At 43.3% G+C, this 19276-nt stretch overlaps 2 protein-coding genes across 2 annotated transcripts in view; one reads left to right on the forward strand and one right to left on the reverse strand.

The window, feature by feature from the left end:
- The window catches only part of MRPL13 (mitochondrial ribosomal protein L13), a 49397-nt gene extending 44198 nt beyond the window's left edge, over nucleotides 1–5199 (reverse strand). The window contains exons 1-3 of the mRNA XM_015412028.1: nucleotides 5069–5199; nucleotides 3934–4057; nucleotides 3637–3730 (exon numbers count right to left, since the gene is read on the reverse strand). Of these exons, the coding sequence (XP_015267514.1) occupies nucleotides 3637–3730; nucleotides 3934–4057; nucleotides 5069–5095 (245 nt within the window). The 5' untranslated portion in view covers nucleotides 5096–5199. The remainder of the gene's footprint in view (nucleotides 1–3636; nucleotides 3731–3933; nucleotides 4058–5068) is intronic.
- Nucleotides 5200–5323: 124 nt separating this feature from the next.
- MTBP (MDM2 binding protein) overlaps nucleotides 5324–19276 on the forward strand; it is a 56721-nt gene continuing 42768 nt past the window's right edge. Inside the window, exons 1-7 of the mRNA XM_015412025.1 lie at nucleotides 5324–5384; nucleotides 8851–8931; nucleotides 10216–10289; nucleotides 10375–10526; nucleotides 16049–16107; nucleotides 17552–17696; nucleotides 17836–17838. Of these exons, the coding sequence (XP_015267511.1) occupies nucleotides 5324–5384; nucleotides 8851–8931; nucleotides 10216–10289; nucleotides 10375–10526; nucleotides 16049–16107; nucleotides 17552–17696; nucleotides 17836–17838 (575 nt within the window). The remainder of the gene's footprint in view (nucleotides 5385–8850; nucleotides 8932–10215; nucleotides 10290–10374; nucleotides 10527–16048; nucleotides 16108–17551; nucleotides 17697–17835; nucleotides 17839–19276) is intronic.

Raw genomic sequence — 19276 nt, forward strand, 5'->3', positions numbered from 1 at the left:
CCTTCTTCCCTTCTCGCTCTTTATTTCCCTCCTTCTTTCCTTTTCTTTCTTTTCCTCTTTCCTTCTCTTTAACTCCTTCGTTCCTTCTCTCTACACTCTCTCTCTTTCCTTCCCTCTTTCCTCCTTCTACGGCCCAACTCTAGTGAGAAGGGGTTTAAACTTCTCTCTTCGCTTCCCCCCCCCCCCGCTGGCTGGGGAAAGGAAGGGGAGGCTTTTGAATATGCCTCCCCCCCTTTTCCTTCCCCTTCTGACATCACTTCCGGTGATGTCAGGGGCCGTTGCATATGCTAATGAGTTATGCTAATAGCCTAGTAGCTCATTAGCATACCATATGTTAATGAGCTCCTCCAACTCTTTTTCTAGGAAAAGACCCCTGCTGGAGCCATTCCCACAACTGCCAGCTCAAGCTTAGTTATGGATGTATGGAGACTACATTATAAACTGAGAATGCAATCACCTGGACATTTAGTGCATTTCCAGCAAATCCTATGCAGAGTTAATTCTATGCAGGGTTTAGACTGGAATGAAATTAATCTGCAGTTTTCAGAGGAATCTAAAACTGAGGCTGTAACACAGAATGTACGACTGAATGGGGACAGCAAAAGTATGGAAACATTTTCTAGCTCCTTTTCTGTTTCATCCATCAGTCAAAGCCAACAACAAGTGAATGTTTACAGCTTTTCTGTTTTTCAAGGATACAATGAATAATTTCTTTATCCCATCCTCAAAGTTGTGTATGTTTGTTTTCTAAATAGGACATTATTTCTCACTTTAGGTCCCAGTCAGTGATGACTTGCAAGTATTACAGCAGTATTTAAGTACTGTGCAATTAAAAAAGAAAAAAAAAGAAAAATTAATTTCAAGCAAGTATGCAATCTTTTAAAAGAAAAAGCTAGTTAAGGAAAACTCAGCGCAGGCTGAAACTAGATAATTGTGTTAGACATAGAAGGGCAGGGGGTTTCCAACTAGGTCTGTAGGGTTCCAGCCTGGGTGTAGCTTATTTCTACACTGCCATGTAGAACTATGGTTGTCACATGAGCTGGATGACCCCTCGTCACTGTCGCTGGTCCCCTGCTGCTCCGACCTATAAGCCACCACAACCTGTCACCCGGGAAGTGGAAGAGGGGAACCATAGAGACCTCAGACAGTCGGGAGGGGAGGAGGTTACGTCACCACCCTTCATCATACACCCTTGGCATATTCAGGCTGCTCCTTCTCTCTCTCCCGCCCTTAGTGCCGCCAGTGCCGTTTCATCCTTCTCGGCCTCTGTTCCTGTTCCCCTTTTTATTCCTGCTCCGTGATACCTGCTCTGCCCGAAGTTCCACCATCCACCCACCACTTTGGCCCCGCCCTCCCTTCTTAGGCTAGGGCGCTGAGCTGGGGGCGCGGTCTCCTTCCGGTTCCCTCTCTCCAGCCCCAGCAGCTGTGCTCTCCTCACATCTCTCTCCCTTCAGCCAGCTTGGGGCTGAGGGCGTGACCTCGCGCCGGGCCAGCCCCCCGTTCCAGGACATCTCCTTCTGAAGCCGGGTCTCCACCACTGGGAGTCCGGCCCGGGCGCCTCGGAGGCATCTCCTTGGGTCCTGGGGACGACGGCGTTGGTGCGGCTGGTCGGCTCCAGGCCTCGGTAAGTGCTGCTGAGGTCGGGGCTGGGGTGGTTGGCAGTTCCCGAGTCCCGAGCGGCAGAGGCCAGCCCTGGGGAGGTTCGCCCTCGGGACAATGGTATGATATGGTTATGGACCATGGCTTCCACTGGGCAGTGCTTCAATAGCACAGGGATGATTCTGCATAGAAACATGATTTGCTTTGGGAGGGGAAAAGAGTAAATGGTTAAACCTTTGATTCAGGTGGGTTGCCGTGTTGGTCTGAAGCAACAGAACAAAGTTTGAGTCCAGTGGCACCTCTAAGACCAACAAAGTTGAATTCTGAATATAAGCTTCTGACACTCCTATCTTCTTTAAAAGTACACAGCTTCCTTTTCAAACAGTTCAGTCCTACACAGTTACACAGAGTTACACAGTTTCTAAGACCACTGACTTCAGTGGACTTAGAAGGGTGTAACTGTGCTTATTGCTTACTGTAGGTGACTTTGAAAAGAAATTCAATACAAATTATAAGCTACCGCATTGGGCATTGGATGGATCCAAAAATAATAAAAATATGGTCAAGTGAGCAATCAAATACTGGACAATTTTTGTAAAGCATTAACTTTGTTAGAACAATAAAGATATCTGTATGGAGAACTGTAGCATAAATACTTAAATAAAAAAGTCAAACATAAAATACTTTATACAGGTTTGATACTTCTGCTCCTTATAAAAGCAGCTTAGTTAACTGTTATTGTGGATCAAACTTTTAAAAAGCGTATTGACAGCTTTTAATAAGGTTAGTTCCTGTATGGAGATGCTGGCAAGTTATATTAGTCAGTGACGTGGGACAGAAAATTTTCTGATGCTGCATTTTTCCATGGACAATTTTCTGCCTCACGTATGAAAATACAGTCTTTTTATCTATCAGAGTTGCTATGTTGCAAATTATTCTATGGAAAATTTGACAGTCAGTCGTAGGGAACCAGAATCGATTGCTCATATTTTGCTTCGATGTGGATTTTATGTCAAAATACGGGATGTCTTAATTAGCCCTATTTTGCATAACAGACATAGCCTCCCAGATGTGAGACTTGTTTCCCTTCTCTTATTGGATCAGTGTTCCCATATTATCCATTCAGTAGTGAGGTTTCTTCTGATTGCTATGAGGATCGGGGAATATAAGATTAAAGTTCTGGAGAGATGACTGATTTTGATTGTACTCTGTATATTTAAACACTGGTTTTGTTTGATTTTAATCTATGCCAATAAAGGTACTGAATGACAAAGGTGGAACATTTCCTGGCCCGCATATGTACATATAGCCAGTTTATCTATGTCAACATTACTGTGCTGCAAATCAATCATGTCAGATATGCTATGTGCAGCATATGAAATATGGACAAATCCCAGTGACATTATTTAAATTCATCACCGAAATTATTTAAATTTGAATTGGAAAATTTTCTTATTCGAATCCCCCCCCCAAACCCGACGTCACTGACAGCAGGTGGTGAGTAGAAGCTTTGCTAACTTGCTAGATTTGTCCCCAACAGCTCCCTCACACTTCTGTATGGAGCACAGGTCCATCAGTGGTTATTAGCCACAAGGTATAGATAGGAACTCTCAGTCTGGGGCAAGTGATGCTCTGTATTCTTGGTGCTTGGGGGGGGGGAGTAACAGTGGGAGGGCTTCTAGTGTCCTGGCCCCACTGCTGGATCTCCTGATGGCATCTGGTATTTTTGTCCACTGTGTGACAGAGTGTTGGACTGGATGGGCCACTGGCCTGATCCAACATTGGCTTCTCTGATGTTCTTATGTTAATGAATAACTCTACAAATAAATAATAAAGGAAAGCACAGGGGCACTCTTGACTTCCAGAAATATTTGACCACAATCAAATAACAGGTAATCAGCTGACAATATTTTGGCCATTTGTTTGACAGACATGCAATCCTTTGTATGCCTCAGTGAGCTGTTTACCGTATTCGAATATTTGGCCAAAATACCAATTTGTTCAATATCTGTATTCCTAAAACTCTGAAACGCTTACCCAGTATGTGACGAGTACACCTTCTGTTCCCATTTATTGCCAGAAAAAGCAATATGCCTTGTATTTATTACGACAGCATGATCTCCAAGGTCACCTAATTTAAAAAACAAAAAAGGTCTTGGTTAATAAGATCACCTGTAACCTAAGAACTCTAATTATGCAGAACAACATTGTTAATGGTTCTCAGCATGAAATGATTCATACAAAATACCAGAAACATAAGTACTGTGCCGCAATGTCACACAAGCACTACAGTCCAGTTGGAGAGCACATTGCGAACACATAAGACCCACTTACTTAGTGCGTGGTACACAGGCTTATGCTTCCCTTGAAGTATGATCTTGCACATTTCTGCAATTTTTCCAGGTGGCTGCATCTTTGCATCCAAGAGATACCAGGTTCGAGCAAATGTGGCCCATTGCTGAGAAAGAATCGGAGAGCCGTTAATGCAGTGAAACAGATATACTGTAACAAAATGGCCTAAATCCCATCATATTTTGCCTGATGCTTTGAAAATTACGAATTTAAGAGGTTTTTTTAAAAAATAACCTTGCTCACAAGCAATGTTCCCTCTAAGCCGTGGAGTCTTGTGAGCAAAAATTCTACTTTGTGAGCTACTGGCATTAAAGTTGTGAGCAAGCGATTTGGCTGCTACATAACTTAGTTTCCTCTACAGCCATCCTTCCTGAGCTGAGACAAAAAAACATGTGTGAGCTGGAGGCTAAAAAATGGTGAGCTAGCTCACACTAACTCAGCTTAGAGGGAACACTGCTCACAAGATCTAAGTCACAAGATGTGCAACAGAGCTGCTGCATTAAAGTACAATATAGGGGCCTACACAGCAACTTAATGACTGAAGATCTTTTGACTTCGCAAAGGCGTAGAAAAGGGGAAAAGCAACAAAATTATCACCTTTAAGACAAGCAAAGTTTTATTTCAGGTATGAGCTTTCATATTCATGCACACTTCGTCAGGTGTCATCGTCTGAAGAAGTGTGCCTGCACAGGAAACCTCACACCTTGAATATAAAACTTTGTTGGTCTGAAAGGTGCCATCGGGCTCTAACACACATATAATAGTGAGAGATAAAATGCACAGAAAACAGATACCAACGCCGAAATTTAAATCGGGGGCATTAAAAAATAAAATAAAAATAAAGCTCTGTTCGCTCGGTATCGAAGTGCCATCGGGCTCTAACACACATATGTGAGAGATAAAATGTACCGAACACAGATACCAACGCCGAAATTTAGATCGGGGGCATTAAAAAAAAAATTAAAAATAAAGCTCTGTTCGCTCGGTATCGAGCCCACTGAAGGCAACGGGGCCTACTCCCGAGTAAACATCACGGGATTGCAGCCGGGGGGGGCCCAGCAATTTCCGAGGCGAGTCCCCGAGGCGAAGAGCGGAGGGGGAGAGGAGGCGCCCTTACCTGCGCGGCCTTACTGTAGCTCGACATGGCCGAGGGAACAGGCGGCCGCGTTTCTGAGGGAAGCGTCGCCCGGCCTGGAGGCGGAAAGAGAAGGGCGGCCTTAGCCGCAGCAGCAGCACCGGCCTGGGCGGGCGGCGGGAAGCGGAAGAGCCTCCTCCGCCGGAGGAGGAGCCTGATGCCGCGGCGCGGGGCTTTCGAAGGAAGACGGGAGGCGGCGATTGCTGAGGGGGCGGCGGGCCGGGCCGGGCCACCACAATGGACCGCTACCTTCTCTTCATGAGCTGGCGAGGCGAGGGGGGACCCGAAGGCCCCTCAGGTGAAGCCTCAAGACGGAATGGGGGGCGTGGAGGGGAGGGGGGGGAATAGCAGCGGCTGTCTGAGGGAAACTTGTCTGTTCGCAGGTACCGGGTACCGGGGCGGGTGGGGGGGATGTTTAAGCGGTGTTAGTTCGTCTGTTGCAGGAAAAATAGCCGCGAATCTTGTGGCAGTTTGGAGGTAGGAAGTGCCCTTGAAGCCGCAGCCGACCCTTGCAGGTAGATCAAGATGGGTAGCCGCGTTAGTCTGCCCGGTAGGTAGCAGGAGAAAAGAGTGAGAGTCCAGTAGCGCCTTTGTTGTTGTTGTTGTTCAGTCGCACAGTCGAGTCCGACTCTTCGCGACCCCATGGACCAGACCCCGCCAGGCCCTCCTGTCCTCCGCCGTCCTCTGACGTTGGCTCGACTTCATGTTCGTTGCACCTATGACCAATGTTCCCTCTAAGCTGTGGAGTCTTGTGAGCAAAAATTCTACTTTGTGAGCTCTTGGCATTCAGGTTGTGAGCGAGCGATTTGGCTGCTGCGGAAATTAATTTGCTCTGGAGCCATCCTTCCTGAGCTAAGATAAAAATGTGTGAGCCGGAGGCTAAAAAACTGTGAGCTGGCTCACACTAACTCAGCTTAGAGGGGACACTGTCTACGACACTGTCTAACCATCTCATCCTTTGCCGTCCCCGTCTTCTTTGACCTTCAATCTTTCCCAGCTTCAGGGTCTTCTCCAGGGAGTGCTCCCTTCTCATTGGGTGGCCAAAGTATTTGAGCTTCAGTTTCATTATCTGGCCTTCCAGGGAACAGTCAGGGTTGATTCCCTTTAGGGTTGACTGATTTGATCTTCTTGCAGTCCAGGGGCCTTAAAGACTAACAAAATTTCTGGCAGGGTGGGAGCTTTTTTGTGAGTCACCGCTCACTTCTTCAGATCAGGCAAGAAGTTACAGAGACGTACATTATCCATATGGAGATAGACCAAGATGGGTAGCCGGGTTAGTATCTCTCTAGCAGTAGAAAAAGAGCAAGAGTCCAGGAGCACCCGAAAGACTAACAACATTTGTACCAGACAGCTTTTGGGAAATGGAGGCTGCCGGCATCTGTCTGTTTCATCCTTTGAGATGCTCGGAAACCTTTGTCTGTTCATTCCATTTGTATCCTGCCACATTGCTTTAGAAATGCTCCAAGGAAACCAACATAAAGTTAAAAACAAACCAGGAAGGCAACTAGCAGCAGGGTTTCTTTACAGGGGGCTGGCAAGGGAGAAGACCCCATGTGGTGCATTTGCATTAACCATGTGTGTGTGAGTGTGAAGTGCCTTCAAGTTGCTCCCAACTTTGCATTCATCCTAAAATGCATTTATGTTTAAAAATGGGGGGGGGGACGCCAGAAGGTGTCCTCGCCTAGTGTGCAAAAAAACCTGAGCTTTTTGAGTCACTGCTCACCTCTTCAGATATCTGAAGAAATGAGCAGTGACTCACAAAAGCTCCTACCCTACTACAAATATTTTGTTAGTCTTTAAGGTGCTACTGGGCTCTTGCTCTTTTGTACCAACCCCGTAGGGTTTGCAACCCGGGGATCTCCTGGGATTACAGCTCATCTCCAGGCTACAGAAATTAGTTCCCCTGGGGGGAATGGGTGCTTTGGAGGGTGGCCTCTAGGGCATTGTATCCCACTGAGGTCCCTGTCCTCCCCTGGCTCTACCTCCAAATCTCCAGGGATCTCCCAAACTGGATTGGGCAATCCTAGCCCCCCCCCCACTCCTCCCGCTGGTGGCCAGGGGGGGGACCTGGCAACCCTATTTTCAAGTCAGGAGATGAGCAGAGGCAGTTTGCCATTGCCTGCCATTGCATAGCAACCCTGGACTTTTCTTGGTGGTCTCCTGACCAAGTCCTAAGCAGGGCTGAAACTGCTTAGGTTCCAAGATCTGAGGAGATTGGGCTAGCTTGGGCCATCCAGGTCAGGGCTGTGACATCTTAAAAGGCTAACAAGATGTTATTCCAGCAGACGGGTTTGTGTATTTCTTAAACCTTAAGTATTTCCTGCCTTTTCAGATAGAACTAGGGATGTAAAATTTCCGGAAATTTTGAAGCTCAGAAAAAAAAACCTTTTCCCCCCAGTTTTTTTCGGGGGGAAAACGGAAATTTTTGGGGAAATTGAAAAAAATGCTACATTAGCATTTCTTTTGTCTTTTCTAGATTGAAAGTCATTCTGTTACTTTAGGAACATAAAATATGACTATGGACATTTTTACTTGGCATGAAATTATCACAACTAGCATATTAAAAATATAGTGTATCCAAACAATTATTACAAACAGAATACCCACCCACATGCAAAAACAAAACTGAAACTTTTTTATTTTCTTCTGACAATCGCACCTCCTAAAGGAAGAAATGCATCTTGTTCTTGCATTGGAGAGTTCAGTTTGTAACCTAGGACTTAATTGTCCTCAGCCATAAACTTTTTTTTTCTTTTCTTTTTTCAATTTTTCCAATTTTTTGGAAAAAAACAAAAAAAGCCTGCAGGAAAAAAACGGGAAAAAAGCTGTTTTTTCCCCGAATTTTTCCGGTTTTTTTCCGGGCCTTCACATCTCTAGATAGAACCAGTGGACCCCCTCTGTGCACACATTTTCGGTAACAGGCATTATGCAAAATGGCACTATAGAGAGAAAAATAAAACTGAAGTCCAGCGGCACCTTAAAAACTAACAACATTTGCTTTGTCTAAGATGCTTTTGTTTTATTTTGTTACAGCCAACTACAGTTATGGGTAGTAAGAAGCCCATCACAGAATTTGAAGAAATGGTTTATAGTCGATAAAAACTTGTGCTGGATCAACAACATCTATTGTATTTGTTTGTAGAGTTCCAGAACAGTCAGTGTGTTTCAACAAGAGCAGACAGAAATCTTGTTGCCTCTTAATAACACTAACACATTTTTAATCCTAGCAGAGGCTTTTGTGGGATAGGGTCTGTTTTTTTCAGGTGTGATGAATATGACTATGCAGATGTGTAGGAGATATCGACCCTGTTCTATGTGTGTCATAGCTGAACCAGTAAGACTTGCATGACTGAATGTTCCTTCAAAAGTTCCTTACTCATAGCAAACTAGCATGTCAGTACTCTTCTACCTGAGATGTTAGCTTTCTGTGTGCAGGAAATTTTTTGTACAGAAGGTCTTTCGATCATGTGAAGCCTTGTGTGCACTCTAAAGTGGTACAGCCCAGACATAAGGGTACCACCTAATTCATTCTTTATGAGGCCTGGGTCTGTGGCTTTTAAATCATGTCGGGGCTCAGTCCTTCAGTCTATACAATAAGCATTGGCTGATCTTGAATACTAATTGAATTGGATATGCAATAAGAATAGATGAAACTAAGTCCCAATACATGAGCATGCATGCTGCTGGACATTAATGGTTTGAATGTACAGACTTTTGTTCATCTGATGTTTCAATGAACATAAGCATAAATTTATATTTTTCAGGTTTGACAGCTGCCGGTATTTATGACTTACTGGAGATAAACTGTAATGCCTCTGTAAATGCAGAACTTGAACAGTTCCCTGGTAAGTGAAGCATCAAATAGTAATAAAATCTACAAGTTATCTATGTTAGTCTGTTATAGCAAAATAAGAAAGCCTTGTAGCATGTGAAAGGCTAACAGATCTTATATGGCATACAGTTAGTCCATTCCAGATGCATAATGTCCCTCATTTTGTGGAATCCCTTCAGCTGGCACTTGTTCATTTCCTCCACCCTTTAAAAAAATTGAAATAGTAGGGTCAAAAGTCAATTGAAGTACAAGAAATTGAGTCTGTGACATTACTCTTCCTCTCACTTTTAATTGGCTTTGACTTCACTATTTGCAGTTTCTGTATATCATTGTTTACCAACAGAGGGCACTTTTTGCAGCTGATCAAGTGGATTCTGGTTTGCAAAAGGTAACACCATAATGAATCTCTTCATTAGCATTTAGTAATGTAAGAAAATTATCAGACAACATGGAGTAAAACAACACAGTATGGTGGCAGAGCTTCTGCTTGTCATGCAGAAGGTTCCAGGTTCAATCCTTGGCCTCTCCAGTTGAAAGGACCAGGCAGTAGGTGATGTGAAAGTAGACCTAAGACCCTGGAGAAATGCAGCCAGACTAAGTGGAAAATGCTTGATGAGCCAACGGTCTGGTTCAGTAAAAGGCAACTTCATGTGTCTATGTATACCAGTAAGAAAACAGGGTGCTAAAATATATATATTGTTGATGTTGAGGGTGTCTGTTGTGGAGAGAAGGGAAGGAGACCGTAAGAAGCTCTGAGACTTGAGTGAAGGATGGGGTATAAATCCAGCTCTCCTCCTCCTTCGCGTTTACTGATAGGCTGTTGTTTGTCAGGCTGAAAGAAAATCTTTCTGTTTTTAAATATTTTGGGGGTTGTGTTTGAAATAACGAAATATTATTCCGAGAAACCAAATTATGCTTTGCAAAGTTCACGACATCATGTTGCTGGAAATACTATGAGTACAGATATGGAATCTGAGCAAGCAAGGAAACCTTTTTCATGTGAGCACTTAGGAGGTGTGACTACAGGGAAGTAAGAAGGGATAGTGAAGGATGCAGGCAGCCATGACACTTACCAAAAATAATATTGTATTTTTTTTAGTTATCAGTGTTTTAATGTAACAAAAAGGGAGCAGTTTTCTGCATCTGACACATTGTTTGAGTCCCTGAATGTCTAGTTCAACCAATGAGATGTATCCAGCATCTCTGGAGAAAGAAATGAGAGCTAAGCATTTCTTTTTTTCCCCCCCTTTTCTGTGTGTGTTTTCTGTATGGTAATGGGCCTCTATTTCTCTTTTAGCATGTTCACTTGCTGGCGCTCCAGATGTGAGGGAATGGTATTTTGCAATTCAGTCAATATGTGGATTTTATCAGGTAGGTCGTGGGTTATCTAGTCACATAATTATCCAAAATGTTGGTGTAAACTTGACCTTATGGAATTTTATTTTTAATTCAATAGTTCTGTAGTACTGACTGGGAAGAGATCAGCTTTGACCTACTGGCAGATCAAAGCAACGACTCTGTTCGAAGATATATTGAAGAATGCCTCGGTGGTGATCAAAATATTGATAAGGAAGACAGTAATAGCAGAGAAGCCATGTCAGTGACTGAGTAAGTTGACAACTTTGAAATTGCTGTATTTATCTACTGATTTACCAATACCAGTGCAATTTAAGAACCAGAATTGTGGAAATTAACATTTTTTTCATTGGTGACTTCAGAGGCTTGGAGATTATGCCTTGTGATGAGAGATCCACTGCCAGGTAGGCGTACTGTTGAGCAGAGTGAAGAGGTATTATAATATTGGCCATTTTGTTTTCACTCCTTTCCCTAATAATCTCCAGCATGTTTGCCTTTCTCACTGCTGCCTCACACAGAGTTGACATTTTCATCAAGCTGACCACCACAAGTCCCAGCATCTCCTGCCTTCTCATTCTCGGACAGTTCAGGCCCCATCAGCATATATTTAAAGCTAGAGGTTTTTTGTTCCTATTTATTTGTTTATACTCTGCTGTTCTCTCCAGCGGGGATGCATCATTCTCCTCTTCCTTCATTTTATCCTCCTCATTCTCCTCTCCCTTCATTTTATCCTCCTCATTCTCCTCTCCTTCATTTTATCCTCCTCATTCTCCTCTCCTTCATTTTATCCTCCTCATTCTCCTCTCCCTTCATTTTATCCTCACAACAACTCTGTGAAGTAGGCTGGGCTGACTGGCCACGGTCACCCAGCAAGCTTCCGTGGCAGAGTGAGGGTACAAACCCGGGTCTCCCAGATCCTAATCCAGCACCTGAACTACTACAGCACTTACCTGTACTAAATGGGTGTCCGAATCCTCCACACGTTCAATTGAATACACGTTTATATCAAAGTAGTATTTATTGAAGTAATGAAGAAAGCTTGTACACAGGAAACTGTTTGGAATGGTCAGGAAATGCAGGGCACCAGTTAATAAACGAATTCATAAAATGCAATAACCAATAATCATGGTTCCCGCTTCCACGGGTGCTTCCAAAACTCGCGCCGAAAGCCTGGGAAGTGAAACGGTTCTAAAAGATAAACAATTACTAGCTTCTCATGACCTAGCTCATTATACCATACGCGAAGACACAACTCCAACTCCACACCTGTTGACCTTGCAGATAACTACTGCAACAGCAGTATTAGCGTACATAGAAAGGAATGCAGATTGCAGACTGCTGGTAGCATACATGCGCAGTGGGGTTGGGGGGAAGCCAGGGAGGGCAGAGATGGGTGTACAAAGGTTACACAGAGTTCTTTGGCAGCTTGCTGACAATGGGGAGGAGAGGGAAATGACTGGTCATGGGATCAGGGAGGAGAAGGCATGTTTGCGTGCGATAAACTGCTTTTCTTATTAGAGCAGAACAGGGATTGTAAAAGGAGTCTGAGAGTGTTGTATGAGCAGCTCCCCGTCCAAGGCCTTCAGTCCATGGCCTAGTTTGCGAAGGTGTGCTGTGTGCAGGTTTAGTTTAGTTTATTCAACTTGTATCCCGCCCTCCCCGCCGAAGCAGGCTCAGGATAGCTTACACAATGTTATAGCAGATAAGCAATTCATTAGATAAAATTACAATAAAATAGATCCAGTTTGTTAATTATAAGTCATATCCTTTTAAGCAGGATCCCATAGGATGATTCAATGTAGCCATGAAGCATTAAGACAATCCATATGGCTACAAAAATGGCGGCACATAAACAGTTCTAAGTACAGCATACATCACACCTTTTTGAGAAAATGGGAAAGGCCCTACTTTATTCAGCCAAAGCTTCATCCAGTTCATGTGTTGGCTGTCCTGTTTTGACACATTGCTTCTGAGCCATGGAATTTTCATACAGTCGTCGTGGTTAATAGTGATTGTTAGGTGGACTGGGCAGTTCTAATCCCATTGACTTTGCTCTTCTTAGGATGGCACTTTTAGCCTCCCTGAATTTGTCTCTTTTAAAACCTGTGCTAGCGGCCATCTCTACATGTTGTGGCAGTGAGTTCCATGTGTCAGTTTCGTGGTACGTGTCCTGAATCCATTTAACTGTGTGAACACAAGTTCTAGTAATAAAGGGCAAAACAATTCTGTCTGTAAATTTTCAGTACTTTGCATGGCTTTATGAATAGCTGCTGTATGTCCTCTCCCCCTCCCCTTAATTGTTTTTTTAACTAAACAGCCCCAAACCTTGTATTTTTTGTAAGGAAAATGCCCAGCTCCTTGATCATTTTGGTTGCATATTTCTACATAATTTGCTACTCTGTAATATTCTCTCGAGATGGAGCTACCAGAACCACAATATTTCAAATGCGACAATACGTGTTACTTGCTAGTTTTATTTTCCATTGTTTTTCTAATAATTCATAAAATTGAATACATTTTTTTGTTTGTTTGTTTCTGCTACTCACTGACGTGTCATTTTCAGGGTCTTTTCCCTGGTTTGCCTCTACTCCATCTATGTGTCATAACTTTACATTTATTTCCCCTGTGTCTCATTTGCTGCATTGTTGCCCATTCTCCCTGTCTGAAGAAAGGCTTTCCATCTTGCTTTGGCTGCAGATAATGTAGTGCCATATACAAAATTTTATACCTCACTTTTTGCCCCATTCCAGATTGCTTAAGAAAAAAACCCACATACCTGAGAGCCTACAGGTCCCTGGGGGTGTCCCATCACTTACTTCCCTCCAGTTATGAGAACTGCGTATTTTGCTTATTGGTTCCTGGCCTTTCTCCCCAGTGGGGCCCAAAATGGCTTACATCTTTCTTTTCTCGTCCATTCAACGACCACTGAAGTAGGTTAGCCTGAGGTTGCATTACAAACCAAAGGTCACCGAGCAAGCTGTCATGGCAGAGTGGGGTTTCAAACCTGGGTCTCTAAGATCCAAATCCAACACACTACCCCCCTATACCGCACACCGCACTTATCTTCATACACTTACCTTCTGCTGCCTGTTATTTATCCAGTTACTAATCTGTTGTTATCTTCTAAGTATCTGGCTTCTCAATAACTTATGTAGTGTTTGAACTGGCAGAAAGTGAAGTATGTCAAGATCCATATAAGTGTTGGTGGCTATCAGTAGGGCCATCCTGAATATCTCCGTATTATTTGGCGGCTGCTTTTAGTAGCAAAAATATAAATGCCAACACAAGGGGGAGCCAGTCAGTCAATCTTGGAATCATAGCAATCAATACGGCAGTTATCTCTTTAACCTTTCAGGTGTAGTAACAAACCTGAAAGTGCTTATGAAGGGTAATGTACACTCCCCCCCCCCCCCCCCCCGCCATAAAGGATCTGGCAGTCCTATCGCGTGTTTAATATTTTGTATACATTTTTTACCTTGGCTTAGATGGCCCAAGGAGCTGCGGTGGCTCAAGTGGTTAAGACGCTGAACTGCAGGCTGTGGAAGGTCGGTAGTTCAGCGGTTCGAGACCCGAGTGCCGCAGGACGGAATGAGCTCCCGTCTCTACTTCCAGCTCCTGCCAACCTAGCAGTTCGAAAGCAAGAAATTGCAAGTAGATAAATAGGTACCACTTCAGTGGGAAGGTAACAGCGTTCCGTGCGCCTTGGTGTTTAGTCATGCCGGCCACATGACCACGGAAATGTCTTCGGACAGCGCTGGCTCTTCGGCTTTGAAACGGAGATGAGCACCACAACCCTAGAGTCGGATTCGACTGGCTTTCGAGCAAGGGACCCTTTACCTTTACTAGATGGCCCAGGCTAGCCCAATTTCATCAGATCACAGAAGCTAAGCAAGTTTGGTCCTGGCTCGTACTTGGATGGGAGACCACCTGAGAAATCCAGGGTCGCTACACAGAGGCAGGCAATAGCAAACCACCTCTGTCTCTTGCTTTGAAGCATGGGAGTCAAACCCTAAGCCCAGGGGGCTGTGAGCAACTAGTGCGAGGGAAGGAACAGGAAACTGTTCACGGGGAGTGGGAGGAGCCACTCCAATTGTAGCTTCAGCATGATGGAACAATCTCGTCTGCAGCAGTCAAGCAGCGTGGGAGCGTCTGCCCAGTGCTGCACCACCGGCTCTCCAGTCCGTCCATATGCGTTTTCCTCTGCACCCACTTCCCAGCCCAGGGGGCCTTTCAGTGAGGGTACACGAACTCGGAACTTACCAGCTGCTGCCCTTTATATAGTTTATATCTCCACTACCTGGCATTACGATTTAGGGCACACATGGCTCGGCCCGACAAAGTGACATTTGTTTCAGATCCAGCTCTCGTAACAAATGAATTTGACACCTCTGCTCCATGGGGTCTTCATCAGTTGGCTGTGACTCGGTATGGTTTTTATCTGCTAGCACACATTTTTTTCCAATATCAGGTTCAGACTTGCCCCAGGGAATAGCTCTGCTGTTAACCAATAACATGATTCAACTATCCGTTGCGTGCAGTTGTAATACATTATTTATGAAGTCAGGTTTTTAAAGAGTCTCTTGAAGGGAAGAATGTGATTGGACGGAATTGTACTCTTACTCTTGTTCTGCTGTTGACGTTACTCTGTCTTGGGGCAGTGGAGCCTTGCTACGAAGGACACAGGCTTCGGAGGAGAGGAGAGTTCTGAGGGGGAGAGAAAACGGCCCATATTTTGCAGAAGCAGCTATCCCCTAAGAGCTAGGTGTTCCTTCATAACAGTAACTGATTGTGCTGCGGCCATACGTGATTGTTCTTTCTCCTTTGAGGGGGCAAAAATCAAGCAAGTTCGCCACATGATTGGGCATTGTTGTAGAGTGCTTGATTTGTGTGTTCTCTGAAGTATGAAGGAGAAGAAAGGGGAAACCACTCCACTATGCAGACCGCCAGCTTATGAACTGGCGAGGGGTAGGGGGTGAGAAAGTGCACATCAAGGTGGGGGGGGGGGAGGAATTGTGAGTGTTGCAATTCACCCGTCAACAAAACTACCTCAGCAAAGAGCACCTTCTGCGGTTAGATTTTTCAGATCCTGTAAGGCAGGCTGTGGAAGGTCAGTAGTTCAGCAGTTCGAGACCCGGGTGCCGCATGATGGAGTGAGCTCCCATCTCTAGTTCCAGCTCCTGCCAACCTAGCAGTTCGAAAGCAAGAAATTGCAAGTAGATAAATAGGTACCACTTCGGTGGGAAGGTCACAGCATTCCGTGCGCCTTGCTGTTTAGTCATGCCGGCCACATGACCACGGAAACGTCTTCGGACAGCGCTGGCTCTTCGGCTTTGAAACGGAGATGAGCACCGCAACCCTAGAGTCGGACTTGACTGGCTTTCAAGCAAGGGAACCTTTACCGTTTTAAGGCACTTTTATTCCAGTGACCCCTCTTTGATTGGGCTCTTTGGGCTTTGGACTGTGCTTTGATATTTGTACTTACTATTTTGGAGGAGGTGTTTTGATATGAAGTGCTGCTGTTCTGATGTTTCAACAATGCTTGTTCTTGAGGTCTTGAGAAGTTTAATATTTTATCTCTCATGATGGCATCTTCCATTGTAATTGAGGAGAGAGATGATTTTTGAAAAAAATAAACAAACTTCTCTCAGAAGTTAATTTAGATCTGTTTTCTTGGTCTGTTGCAATTCTGGTGTTTGGACTGCATAATGCTTTGAATATGTTAGAGCTGGAAAAATGCTCACTTATTTCCAATATATATATATTTTGAATTTTAGACTCTATGAAGAATCTGCTGAGAATATACATCAGTTAGCAGACAAGCTTCCTGCTCCTGGTAATAGTTTTTGGAAAATGGAAAGTCTGTATTTTCTCATCTTTTGTAAAAATGTCGTCCGTTCCCCCCCCCCCCCCCCCCCCGCTCTTTGTGCTGTTGTATTTAAAATGTATGTCATGATCAGTGATGGGTTTTCCAGGAATATTTAAATCAGAAAAATTTCCAATTGGAATTTAAATAAATAATTTAAATCTCTAAATAATGTTAGCAAAAGTAGGCAAATACATTATGTACAGGCCTGGACTATATGCACTGGGGTTTGTCCATACTTTGTATTCTGCATTTAGCCCATCTAATGTAATGTAATTGATTCATAGCACAGCAGCACTGACAAACAGGCTATATGTTCGTATGTGGGGTTAAAAATTTTCCACGGAAAAATATAGCATTGGAAAGATTTCCACCCCATGTCACTCATTCTGCAATTCAATGTGTGAACTTTTATTTGAGTAGCTTTGTATGTTGTCTGTTCCACATTTAATCCATTCTGTATTACCAGAAAGTCTAATACTGTCACTGTCTGATGTTGTTCCTTTACCTTATTTATTTTGTATATTTCGTAGTCTGTGACTAAAATGGCAACAACCTTCCATATCACATTTAGTATCTGGCAAACAAGTAAAGAGAAGAAGTAGAATAATAGATATTGGGCATCATAACATAAATTATGTCAGCACTTAGCTATGGCTATGAAGGTGACTTTGTAGATGGGTTCCAGAAGGTGAAGATTCTGTTTGTTTGAAGGGTATAATATGGGAGATAATTATACCATTTACAGATGGCTGAAAGCATTAGAGGGGTGGAAGGAGGGTCATGAGGTAACATAAAGTGTGAGATGTAATAGAAACAAAATCTAGATTGCAAAGACAAGAAGAATCTTTTAAATATTACCAGTGAATCTTCAGGCAGGCTCAGAGAGCCATGCAATATACAGAAAAGAAAGATGGCTTTTGCTGTCTACAACATGGAGATTTTATATAAAAATATGTGCTGTAAGGTAATAAGTAGTTTGTTCTAAAGGCCCCTAAAAGGGGGAAAGGTGCATGCTGAAGAGGCGGAGTAAGGTAAACATTGGCTTTAGAGTGGTGTTTGATATCATGGGTCATATGATTTTTAACACAAATTAGGAAACAAGGTTGTTTTTTAAGAGGGGGGAATAAAGGATAGCAACTTTTAGAGAAAAGGTGGAAAATAACAGGGAAGGTTTGACAGCAAAGTGAGATTGTCTCTTAAACATATCGCTAGACTTGCATGTTTTGCAAATAGATGTCACAGAGACGGAGAATGTACTTATCAATTCTGACAAATCTTGTGCCTAAATTGCTCAGTGGTTGATTTGTGATAAACCAACATCTGTGTGTCTGTTGCTTGAAACTGAGTTATTCCTTTTCCAATTTGAAGTGCTTGAGTACCTATGTGTGTGTGTGATAAATTGTCTCTACAGGAAGAGCAATGGTTGATGTAATATTGCAGTCTTCGGAAAGAGATGCCCCAAGGTTAAATGACTGTTTACCAGTTATTGGTGCCTTGAAACATCTGAGAGAATGGCATGCAGCGAAAATCACTATTGTAGCAAAGGAAGGCAAGACGTGAGTTGTGTTATCCATATCCAAGAAGAGACCTGTTTAATTGTGTTGCTTTATGTAAAACAATATTTCATAAATGAAATTAATAAAGGCTGCACTCCATTAAAAAGGGGGGTCATAAGAGCATCTGCTTAGCATGCAGAAGGTCCCAGGTTCAATCCCTAATGTTTCCAGTTAGGTAGCAGGTGATGTGAAAGGCCTTCACCTGAGAGCGCTTCCAGTCTAAATAGAGAATACTGACGTTGATAGACCATCAGTCTGATTCAGTGTAAGGCAGCTTCAGGTATTCATGTAAAAACACTTCCCTGGGAGTTTGAATGAAATGGGGCTTATTTCTTAAAAGACCCGCCTAGTATTGCTCCCACAATATCCTGTTTCAGTAGACTCTTTTTAAAAATGCCAAAGGAGAAAACAAAAGTAGCATACTTTCAAAATGTCCATATTTTGGCTAACAAGAAAATATTAGCTTATCTTTCTTCCTGTTGACATTCATCTCTGCTTAGATTTATATTTTCATTTATACAATTCTGTCGGGATAACACCATATGAGGCTGTGAGTGTTTGGCAGCAAGAGGTAGTGTGCTCTGATGTCAAATTGGGCCTGAGCAGGTAACAGATTTTGTGGCCCCCTCAAGCTACCTTTGGCTTTTTCCCTGAGGAATTGGGGAACTTTGAATTCACAGGTAGATTGGTGAGGCCATAGATTTAAATCTGAAACTCACTGAGAAACTTTGGCACAATGAAGGCATATGAATGCCTACCAGTCATGGGCTTTTGAACGACATCTTGTGGATGCAAATTGGTACGGTGAGCAATGCTCCCTCTAAGCTCCAAACTATTGTGGGCAGAAATTCTACTTTGTGAGCTACTGGCATTAAAGTTGTGAGCGAGCGATTTGGCTACTGCTAAATTAGTTTGTTCTGGAGCCATCTTTCCTGAGCTAAGACAAAAATATGTGAGCCGGAGGCTAAAAAACTGTGAGCTAGCTCACATTAACTCAGCTTAGAGGGAACATTGACGGTGAGTCTAAGCCTTTTATTTAAAAAAACAAACAAACATTAAATGCTTGCTACTTAGATCTTTGAACAAAGTGTATGTGTTGGACATAATTTGTTACATTAAACTGGATTTAAGTACTGTATTTTCTGGTGTATAAGACTACTTTTTAACTCAGGGAAATCTTCTCAGAAATGGGGGGTCATCTTATACGCCGGTAAATACGATACTCTGGTCTTTCTATCGTTTTCAGTTGTACATGCTGCGCTTTGAGCGTAGCAAACAACCGAAAAACAAAACAAGTATATCCCAAACTCTATATTTTAACTGGAAAAGTTGGGGGTCGTCTTATACGCCGGAAAATACGGTACTATGTTTGCTTTCTAAAAGCTTTCTGCTTTTACAGTTCAATCCTGAACAGAGCTATACCATTCTAAGGGTGTTCAGAAGGCTGTATCTCTGCTTAAGATGCTAATGAAGTCCCTGTCAGGCTCATTCGTGTTTCAAGAGAGGGTGATAGTAGGATGTGTTGCTTGGGTTGTGGCAGATGCAAGAATAACTAAATAAATTTTATGCTCTTCATTATT

Source organism: Gekko japonicus, unplaced genomic scaffold (genome assembly GCF_001447785.1).
Source record: "Gekko japonicus isolate JY-2015 unplaced genomic scaffold, Gekko_japonicus_V1.1 scaffold906, whole genome shotgun sequence".
Classification (NCBI taxonomy): domain Eukaryota; kingdom Metazoa; phylum Chordata; class Lepidosauria; order Squamata; family Gekkonidae; genus Gekko; species Gekko japonicus.